The sequence below is a fragment of the Malaclemys terrapin genome, chromosome 2 (genome assembly GCF_027887155.1).
Source record: "Malaclemys terrapin pileata isolate rMalTer1 chromosome 2, rMalTer1.hap1, whole genome shotgun sequence".
Classification (NCBI taxonomy): domain Eukaryota; kingdom Metazoa; phylum Chordata; order Testudines; family Emydidae; genus Malaclemys; species Malaclemys terrapin.
The window spans coordinates 110,706,095-110,717,293 of record NC_071506.1 but is presented as its reverse complement, the minus strand read 5'-3'; the positions used below and the strand labels follow the sequence as shown (position 1 = coordinate 110,717,293).

The following is an 11,199-nucleotide window of genomic DNA, read 5'->3' as shown; positions in this document are numbered from 1 at the left end:
TCCGTTAATATAGTGATTTAAATACAAAAGGCCTTAAAAGGCACATGAAATGTCATTGATACAGCTCCAGTATTTTTAACATCACAGTGAAAATGCAGCAGCAAGGTTGGCTCATCCAGCCATCTGAAAGGTCAAAAAGTATGGCTTTGATTTTTGGTTACACAGATCAACATACTGAACATCAACATCCCCTCCCAGCCGGCAGCTCCTATAGCCCGTACTGCTGGAGAAGTGCTAGCAAGAGGTTGTGGGGATGTTTTAAAACTTGGTAACAGCGATCAGGGTCTGGAAGGCTAACTCACTATGAATGGAGGCTTCTTTATCAGAGAGAAAAATAAATGGTGAAAAAAAATAGATTTAAAACAAACAGACGTGACTTTAAAAGATGAGGCTATTGCATCATGAACCAAAATAATCCTACATGGCGCTGTGTTTGATGGCATGTCTTTCTGCTTAACCCCGTCACCAGTGGCAACTGACCCACCTACTTCCACAGCCTGGGGGGTTTGCCCCCATGAAGCTCTAACACAAAACACAGAGGAAGTGGGGAGAAGCGGCAGACGCATTTCACAGGTCCCAGTCCTTGGTTAAGAAAACACCTGGCTGTGCTGCTGGGTGACCCGGATAAATGTCGCCCTCCTGCTCAGCTCTTTGAGCTTGGCAGCTCCCACATAGGTGCAGGTGGATCGCAGGCCCCCAAGGATATCAAAGATGGTGGTTTCCACGTCCCCTCTGTAAGGCACTTCCACGGTTCTGCCCTCCGAAGCCCTGCAGACAGAGAGTTGGAAGTAGTGTGGAATGAATTTTTCAACACTCAGCAGCTTATCGTTTTAAAGAACCTTCCGCTCTTTACTGATTGCTGCCCGTTCCTGTTGGGTGTTCAAAGGTTCTGCAGTGCATTGTACCAAAGTCATACCAAGTACTGTGAAGAGGAAGCGAATGCTTCTGGCAAATGCCCAAACAATGCCTGAGCACACTATGGGCTTGATCCTTCTGTTTTTACTAAAGCAAAACTTTTATGTAAATGGCAGTTTTGCCCCAGGCAGTAAGATTGAGCCTTACCCCAGCAGACAGACAGGCCAAGGCAATGTTCAAAAATATTGGAGCTAAACCTCCACTGGTATAAACTGCCATAGCTTCAGTGATGTACCAGGGCCCGTGCTATGCCAGAACTGAGCCCCGGCACCTCTAGGCTTGGCAGTTCATAGCCCCGGCACCTGCTGGGCTTGCTGCATCCGTTATGAAAGTAGAAAAATTGCCTGAGCCCCAGCACCTCTTTCATTACAAATTAAGCACTGAACAGAGCTACCCCTATTGACTTCATCTGAGGCTCTGTCCCATGCACGGGAAGTGTGCATGGTGCATTACAGAACAGATAAAGATTAGGCTTCTCTGCCAGGAGAGTTTACAATATACCAACCCAATTCTGCACTCCTCATTACACTGCAGGGGGCTTACTCAGCTGAAAGCAGAATTCGAGCTATTCCAACAGGGCAGACTGCAGAAATACTTTATAAAAATGACTGGCACAGAGGCAAACGTCCTGCACTGTCTTTCAAAGCACATTTTCATTATTCCTCAGGAGGCAAAAAGAAAGAAGTTGAAGTCTGTGGGCTTAGGTCAGGGAAGAATTTGGTCTTGTGATTTTCACACCTATCCTTCCTGTCTCACTATCCCACCCTTTGCAGTCCCTGCTGTAATGGAATGTCCCCAGCTGTCATCTGCTCTTTGTGTTCCTTTGAATAAGATGATTGGGCAACACGAGGCAAACATCTTCTTTGGGGCAAGGCAGAGGGGCTTAAAATGTGCATTATCCTGTGATTGCTGGGAATAGGATCTTGTGCTTTAAAGTGGTTGGAAAGCTTCATTTGTGTCCAAAATCCTAAAGCCACTTCATAGTTAACGTGTTCAGAAAATGATCAAGCAGCAGTTGGTTATATAGCACGTTAGGAGAATGCAATAGTGTGTATTTTGGACAATATTTTACTATCGTTTAGGGTTGGGTGTCTTTTCACAACAGGGAAGGTCAAAGATCATGATTTCAAATACACTCAGGTTGTAACACCTCCAGAGAGCTACCACTACCTGGAGGAAAGCTTGCATATACTTGATCACACTAGATTCTCCAGGGACCAACTGAGAAAGAAAAGCTATTTAACCAAAAATCCTGAGTTTAACCTGACTCAGGGCCTTCTTTCTGCTCCAGCAAATGGCAGGACCTCTGGTCCAAGGAAGAAATAGCCCCATCAGGAGTGAGTGAGATGCCGGTCTCCATCCTAGAGAGGTGATGGCTGAGGAACCATGAGCCTAGATGTGGTGCCCTTGGTGTACCACTGCGGGAAATACAGGAGCAGTTGCCCTGAACTGTGACAGGGTTCTCAAGGCAAAATTTTCAATTTTGAGAGCATAAATCCAGTGGCCTGTTTTTCACAGTGGATGAGGGCTTCCAGATCCGCAGCAGCTTGAATGGAAGTTGCGGGACTCAGCACTTCTGAAAATCAAATCACTTCTGTTGGTACCTTAACACAGACTGATAGCTGGGATTTTCAAAGGAGTGCAAGGCACTCAGCACCCACTGACTTTCAATAGGTTTGGCGGTAGCAGTTCCCTCTGGCAGCTTTGAAAACCCTAAGCAAGCCCTTGCCTTTAGGCACCCAACATTATAAATGCTGAGGTTAGACTGGACACTTTTTAGAGATGGCACTTTGGGCCAGATTTGGCTTTGGGCTAGAATTTGTGGCACCGCAGTGGAGTTAGTTTAGCGTTACCCCTATGGAATTGAAGGCAAAATCTAACAGCCAGTGCCAATGCAGCAGAGTATTAGGCTGCTTGGCTAGATTCCAAGGTTTGCTGCTAGCAGGAATCCCCCGTACATAATTATGTAACCTACTGCTTACGACACAGCAGTAGCAGCCTCTTATTGGCTATTGAAACTTTCAGAGACTGAGCCCTCTCCCTCGTCCTCAGTTGCCTGGGAGAGTCGGAGAAGCTTGTGTAACACATTCCCTGAGGACTCTAAGCCTTCATAAATTAGGGAGTGGAAAAGAGGGAGTGCGCATCTAACAGGATGGCAGCTTGTGCAGAATTTCTGGCAGGGGCTGAAAGCAACCAACCTTTATGTTTAAGTAGCTAAATTTCCTTCTGCACTGTTTATCCCTATGGGACACTGGACTTCAATGGTGTTATCAATTTACTCCACTGTCAGAACCTTAGCGATGAATCTTGCCCTCAGTTACACACACACACGCTCACTCTCTCTCTGTTGTAAGCAGGGGGTGGAATTTGGCCTTTCAGTTGCCACCCCAGCACCAGCATGTGGGCTTGCATTACAACAAGGATTTTCAAACTTTACCCACAACCTTCACCAACATCAGTAGTGGCCTGTCACTAACTGAATTGAGCCTCCACAGATTTGCTTGGGCTAGTTTGGGTGGTCTGTTCCATTGTGAAATGGTCATTAATGACACACTGTGCTGAACAATGTAATGGTTTAGACCTGCCCTGCTGTAGACACGCTCCAGTCACCGACATAAAAAAGAGGGCAAAAGTAGAGTTTGTAATTGCAGCTCAGATGAAAGGCTGCCAGTGCCTGGGTGTAACTGTCAACTGCCATTTTTAAATTATAAGATAATTGCTAGTGCCATCCACTCGGACTGTTAGTTCCAGATGCTTTGATGCCAAGCGGCGGCATGGGGAAAAAAATTAACAGCCTCTTGGGACTGGCATGAGACGTGATCGAGTGAATTACAACTCATGCAGGCATGCAGACTGCCTTGTGCAACATTTCAGCTTGTCCTAAACAGGGCCATTCTCTTGTGCAGCATTTTAGCTGCAAAGAAAGACTTCCCATTGCTATTTGGCAGTGTTAGGGCACCCTAGACCTTGGGTCAGGGGGAACAAGTAGGGACTGCCTGGTTCCCCCCACCCAACAGGTTGGGGAGGTGGAGTGGCTGATCGCAAGTAGGGGAGACTATATTACACTCAGCAACGTCCAAAAACTCCATCCCTGCCCAGGAGCAGAACCACAATTCTTCCCCAGGGCTCCTTCTGGGGAAGCACAGCTATGTGCTGCCCCATATCCAAGGCACTGAGCAAAGGCTTAATCTAGCCTGTGGTTTCTCAACTGGGAGGTTGCAGCCACCTTGCCCTTCCCATACTGCTAAATCGGAGGGGGGGGGGGGAAGAGAGCCTGCCTTGATCCAAATATTACCCGCTGGCTATACCACTTGTGTATTTTTATTTTTGCAGGATTAACCCTTTAGTAGGGACTAAATCGCATTGCATGCTTTCTCTTAGCTCTCTTCCCCCCACCTTCCCCTCTCTATTCCTTTGTCCTAAAGATGTCTTTTTACTTCTCCCCAAAAGGTTTCCTTAGGAAGTGGAGTAGACGCAGCTGTGTTCAGTATTTGGCCCAGATTATTGGACCAGTGAGTGGGGCAGCTCTGTCTCCTCGATGGGTCTGATTTCAGCCAGATCAGAAGGCAGAAGTGCCATGACCATGTCTGTGTTCAGCTCTTCCCCGATGACTGCACTTTACCTGCCACTAACTTTTTTGGTCTCCATTATTACAGGTATTTTGTTGCAACCCAATATATGATACTGAATAGCTCGGGAAATTTAGGCCAATGCCGCTAGACTTAAATGCCTTAGGGCGAAGATTGTGTCTTGCCTGCCTTCTGTAAGTACTATGTATGTCTATATGGCACTTTCTACATCTTTAAAAACAGTTGATAATAATAATAATATGCAGAAGTTCTGAAGACGGATCCAAGCTGCTAAATTTAGGCTTGGACGAAAGTTTGGGAGGCGTTTGCATCCTGGGTTGTGGCTTGGCCTGCTGCAAAATTAAGGGCTGTGCCAGAGTGGGGATATGTCTGTGAACTCCATTTTGTTTGGTCACCCCCATTTTGTTCATTATAACCTTCCTGTTGGAGTGTGACCTTCGTGTTGTATTGTGAATTCCTTTGTGGATTAGAGTATCCATTTTATGGTAGGGGCTGGCTGGACCCCTCATGGAAAGACTATGTATGAGGAGGTATGACAGCACCATCAACACTGAATGATTATCCCCTACTGGAATAATGGGTTTTCTACTGGTATGGCCATTAACTATGAATAACTCTCTACACAGAAGCCAACTGGGGGAAGAAGGGGCCTGGAACCCACAACTCCCCCAGTTAAGTGCACAAGAACAAAAGAGGGACTAAGATAAAAGATGGGTGATTCTCTAAGGATGCTCATCAAACCCAGGATTCACAGCAGGGCTGATATCAGGGTGAGAATGTTGTTGTTGTTTTCCATAGATCTGTAACTCTCTAGTGCTTTCAAGAGTAAAGTGTCTGTGATTAAAAAATTCCTTTGTTAAGAGTGCCTTCCTTACCTTCCTGTCACACTGTCCCTGAAGATACCAGAGCTCCCACAGCCAGGTGCATTCTGGGGGGACTTGAGTAAGCAATGTGGGGCTCAGGCACTGGTTCCAGGAGGGGCTCAGACAGATGGACTGCCAGGTTCCACTGCCCAAGAAGGGTGTCAAACAGGTAGTCTGTACCTCTGTTTGTGTGCCTGAGACACCCAGCGTTAGGAACAGTGCCCAGTCACTATCCGGACCCAGGGATCTTGGAAGCATATGGCCCCAGGAGTTGGGTCTGTTTACAACAGCCTGGTGCTCATCCAGAAGAGGGAACAAGCCCAGGTTGTAACAGGAGCCAGTTGCAAAATTCAGATCCAGAAGTAGGTTTGGTGGTGATTCCATCCCATAGCGAAAGCAGATTATAACTTGTACCTGTATTCAGCAACTCCTCCTACATGCTTCTTCATGGCCGTATCAGAGCTCATCCCATAGAACAGTTTCACCTTCTTGCCATTTTTTTCTAGAACCTCTCCAGCACATTGATCGTGGCCTGCAAACATTCCTCCAAGCATAACAAAATCAGCACCAGCTCCTGTGATCAGCAGAGAATGAGAGATTTGGGGGGGGGGGGGGGGAGAGAGAAGGATAAAAGACAATACAAAAACAGCCATGCAGCCAAAAATGATAGCCAGCCCTGAATGCTTCAGAGCAGGGAAACCACCTTAACTGTAACAGACACAACTGAATTAAAAGACATTCTTTACCAGCGGGACTTATACACACCAGTGTCGTATTCCCTTGATATTTCAAACAAGGGGCATGCTGAAATACTGTGATACTGTACACCACAGAAAGTGCTCTTTTTCACTTCCGTGTTCTCACTTTCAAATTCAGTTTAGTGCTTTTAACTCGCACTACAATCCAAACACGTGGACAAGATGTCAGTCAGCTGCACAGCTCCCTAAATCCTCTCCAATCAGGTCATACACGTGAGTGGAAATACACATTTGGGAGGACACAGAAGAGGAACATTCACCTTTATTTACTTTGTAGGAGGATTTCTGAAATGAAAGATGTGATGGCTCTGAAATTTTTCCGCCCCGCCCTCCCCCAGCCATGTAGTCATTCAGTGCAGTGCGGGGTAAACCGCAATGGGTGTAGGGTGAGTTTGTGTTTGGTTCAGATTACTGACATTGTAAACTCTTTGGGGCACGGACATTTTCTTTGTCCTGTGTTTGTAAAACACCTAGCACACTGGGGTTCTAGTCCATCACTGGGCCTCCTCAGCGCTAGGGTTATACAAAATATAATAATAAACACCCTATTATCTGGAGGCTTATCCAACTCCTACGTCTCCCTTGGGTTTGCAGATCATGAGGCCTATTCTACTGTAGTCAACAGGAGTAGGATGAAGCTTTGGGAATCTCAATAGGTTCTCTCAAGAGATTGGCCAGTTTTCCCATCTGTGCTGAAGTTATACCATGAACAGCCTCCCCTAGGGCTTCCAGTCTTGGTTGGAACCAGGACATGCAGAATTCCAAGAAAATGAAAACTCATTTTTAAAAGTGAAGCAAATGTTTTTGAACCAGGTAAAAAAGGATCAGATCTTGCTGTTTTCAGAACCTGTTTTGATCCATCCCTGAAACAAAACACTCTGTGGTCCAAGATGACTGTTTTGTCTGTCTGTGTGGAACGGAGTTACAGGTATAGACAGCACTGTCCTCTGCTTTCCAGCTCCTTTACGTTGCCCACAAATAACTGGCATTTATGCAGAACCTGATCTCACAGAGATGAGCCAGAACTAAAATGCCACATCTAAACAATTCCAAACTTTGGGAAAGTTCAAATCCAGATACAACCTTTATGACTGGCTCCCATCTCTGTTGAGCTAAACCAAAATATTGCCCTCCCCCCCCCCCCCCCAAAAAAAAAAAAAACCTTGGGAAAATTTGGATCCTTATCTGATCTTCACCGCTCCTCTATCTGTATCATAGGATGAACCAAAACCGTAGAGACAAACTTGAATTTGGGAATATTTTGATCTGAAACCACATCCAAAGTATGGAGTCTGGGTTCATTTCGAATAGCCCTAGCAAAGTTTAGTCCAGCTACAGGGCAGCTCTATGAACAGTAACACAGAACCCAGCTGCTTTGGTATATAACCCTTGCTCCATCTGCCCCATTGTTTATTCGATGAGAACAGTATGTTCATGTTAAAAGGTATTTTAAAAAATAACATTTGTGCCAAATCTCTGTAGCATATGTAATATTTATAGTCAGGCACCCATTCAGGTCTCCTGTCACTTCAGCTTGCTGACAGGCTGGCCCTGAGTTTTGTTGTTTCAGATGTCTGTGAGATTTAAAGGCCCATTTAGAAACTAATCTGATACTTTTCCTAACCTACCAAAACCAGGATTAGTGCCCATCTTCATCCCAGTCATTCTAGATCACTTGTGTGTACCTTCTCTTTACTTGGCATAACCGGACACCATCTTTGCAGCAATGGCACTGTGAGAATTCTACTTTTTATTGCCACAGTTGGACTAAAATTACGTGGGGCCTGGATTCAGTCCATCCAAAGGGACCCCAAAACAAAGCAAAGACAGCCTTGCCAAAGTGCTTTTGGTGCTCCTGGGTCTCTGCCCTGCCAATGCTGCCACCTACTCCCCAGTCCTCGCCCTCTCTCTGGTGATGGCTTCCCCACCCCATCAAACTTTCTGGGGCCATGGACCTCTCACAACAAAACCAAATTTCAAAACTGCAGCATTTCTAGGGCTCTCCCAAATTCATGGCCGTGACAAACATGTCACAGGCCATGAAATCAGACTTCCCCTGTGAAATCTAGCTATTGGAGGGGAGGTGGAAGGGCAGGGCTGGGGGTGCCCCAGCTGGGGGGCTCCTACCATACTTCAGCTGCTAGTCCTGCCCAGGCCAGGGAGAGACAAGACTTCCTCTTCCCCTGCACAGCCACTTTTGGGGGGAGATCAGACTCACCTCCATGAACCTCCCCTGGCTGCAGGAAGCTCTGCGGCTGCTGACTTCAGAGCCCAGCTCCACCTCCATCAGGGCTGGCCTTACCATGAGGCGAACTAAAGCGGCCGCCTCATGTGCCAGACTGGGGGGGGGGGGGAGCCCCTAGAACCCAGAGTGTAGAAAATTGTGTCTGCTGCCGGTGCATATGTATTCTCTCTGCTCTAGCTGCACAGAGATGGCGGAATGCTGTGCTGGAGGAAGGAGGGCACAAGAGACATAACAGGCAGGAGCAAAGGTGAGAGGGAATAACAGAAAGCAGCAGGAGCTGCAGGGGGAGAGAGAGGAAGAGGAGCCTCTTACATACCTCTCTAGCACCCCCAGGAGCCTGGACTGATTATACCAGCTTCTCAGGGAGCTTCCTGTTTCCTGCTGCTTCCCTGAACCCACTTCAGGAGAACAGGCAGACAACTGAAGTAGTAAGAGCCAGTTAGGCCCTTCTCTCACTCAGGCCCTGCTACCAGCCTGCTTATTTGTCCCCTTCAATTGAGTGTGGAGAGCCACTATAGCTGGCACAGAACAGCAGTCATGAGTGAAAGAAGAAAAACACCCCTCTGGGACAGCATTCAGAAAAAGAAAGAAAGCAAATGAAGCTTTTCTATCTAAGCAGGAAGGAGCTCTCCTGAGATACATAGACACAAATGTTCACAGTGAGCCTTCCGGCCCCAGTGAGGATGTGAGGGGTGAGGCGATGCCCGATCTTCCAGTTAGTCAGAGTGCAGGTGACCTGGCAGCTACTGCAGCATCCATATCTCCATCTCAAATGGATGTAACCATGCACATTCCTGAAGAAAAGTGTAGATCAGAGAAGAGTGTGGTGGAGGTGCAAGAAACAGCTGCTGCTGAGTTTAGTTCCTTAAGTCTAGATGATCCAGGTCTGTGGACCTACTTGAGCAGTAGCCTGAGGGACTTCCTTGTACTGCATGGGCCACAGCAAGTGAAAAACTTCCCCAAAGACAATGAAAATAGAAGTTTCCATCCAACACATTACTGGCGTGAAATCCCCATTGGTGACAAAGTGGAGAGGCCATGGTTTATGTACTCAAAAACCCAGAATGCTGCATACTGTTTTTGTTGCAAACTCTTCCAGTCTAATGTTCCAGCCACATTGGGTTCTACGGGAACAAAGGACTGGAAAAATCTGGCTAGAAATCTGGCATGTCATGAGAAGGCAGCAAATCACCAGAGAGCATTCCATAGGTGGAAAGAGCTTGAGATGAGACTAACGTTAAAGGCCACCATAGATGATCAGCATCAAGAGAAGATTGCATCAGAGTCTCTTTATTGGCAAAATGTTCTGAAAAGGCTCATTGCCATTGTGAGAAGGCTTGCTACCCAAAACCTAGCACTGCGTGGCACTTCAGATGAGCTGTATGTGCCTAACAATGGAAACTTCCTTAAAATTGAGGAGCTGATGGCTGAGTTTGATGCTGTACTCCCGGAGCATCTAAGAAGAGTCACCACCCAAGAAATGTACACACACCACTACCTTGGGAAAACAATTCAAAATGAGATCATACAGTTACTGGCAACAAAAGTCAAAACAGAAGATTGTGGCAGATCTGAAGTCAGCAAGATATTACTCTGTTATTCTGGACTGCACGCCTGACATCAGCCATACGGAACAAATGACTTTAATGGTGTGTTTTGTAACAACAGAACCTAGTGAAAATGTCCCTGCAATGGGGACTGTCAGAGAGCATTTTCTAGAATTTATTGACATTGATGATACTACAGGAGCTGGTATGACAAATGTGCTTCTTAAAAAGCTGGAAGATACGGGAATTGCGATAGCTCACATGAGACGTCAGGGCTACGATAATGGTGCCAACATGAGAGGAAAGAACAGAGGAGTGCAGACCTGGATACAAGAGTTAAACCCTCGAGCTTTTTTTATCCCATGCAGTTCTCATTCATTGAACTTGGTGGTCAGTGGTACAGCATTAGCTTCTAGTGAGGCTGCTGAATTTTTTAATGTAATTCAAAGCAGCTATATAGTTTTCTCTGCCTCAACTCATCGATGGCAAATTTTGAAGCAACATCTGGGAACATCCTCTCGGACACTGAAACCACTGAGTGCCACACGATGGGGAAGTCGAGTGGAGGCGATAAAGCCTATCAAACACCAAATTGGGAAGACAGATGATGCCATAGTTGCCATTATGGAGGATAATGCTATGACAGGAACTGTTCATGGGAGAACAGGGGCAGAAGGAAATGGAATCACCAGAAACATACATAACTTCACATTTCTGCGTGGCTTAGTGTTGTGGCATGACATACTGTTTGAAATAAATGTTGTAAGCAAGAGACTCCAAGGTGTTGACCTTGATATATCTGGAGCAACGGAACAACTGGACAAAGCAAAGTCATACCTACAGTCTTACTGGTGAGATGAGTGATTTGAAAACGTTCTGAAGAGTACACAGAAGTTGGCAGGGGGAGTTGACACTGAAGCTATTTTCCCACCCATTCAAGAATACAAGAGTCATTGAAGAAGACAACATTTTGATTACGAGGCATGAGATAATTCCGTAAGAGACTCCAAACAACAATTCAAAGTTGAATTCTTTAACCAGGTGCTAGATTGTGCAATACAGTCAGTTGAAGAACGTTTCATGCAGCTTAAGGATCACAGCAGTATATTGGGGATGTTGTATGATATTCCAAAACTCCTCACTATACCTGAAGAAGACCTACACCAGCAATGCAGGGCACTAGAGACAGTGTTGACACATGATGACATGCACGATATTGATGCGAGTGATTTAGGTGATGAACTGAAAGCTCTTTCAAGATACATTTCAGCAGGATCAACT

General features: G+C 46.1%; 1 protein-coding gene across 1 annotated transcript in view; it reads right to left on the bottom strand.

The window, feature by feature from the left end:
- Positions 1-11,199, bottom strand: part of GMPR (guanosine monophosphate reductase) — a 47,999-nt gene continuing 36,800 nt past the window's right edge. The window contains exons 8-9 of the mRNA XM_054019579.1: positions 5,783-5,942; positions 1-768 (exon numbers count right to left, since the gene is read on the bottom strand). Of these exons, the coding sequence (XP_053875554.1) occupies positions 588-768; positions 5,783-5,942 (341 nt within the window). The 3' untranslated portion in view covers positions 1-587. The remainder of the gene's footprint in view (positions 769-5,782; positions 5,943-11,199) is intronic.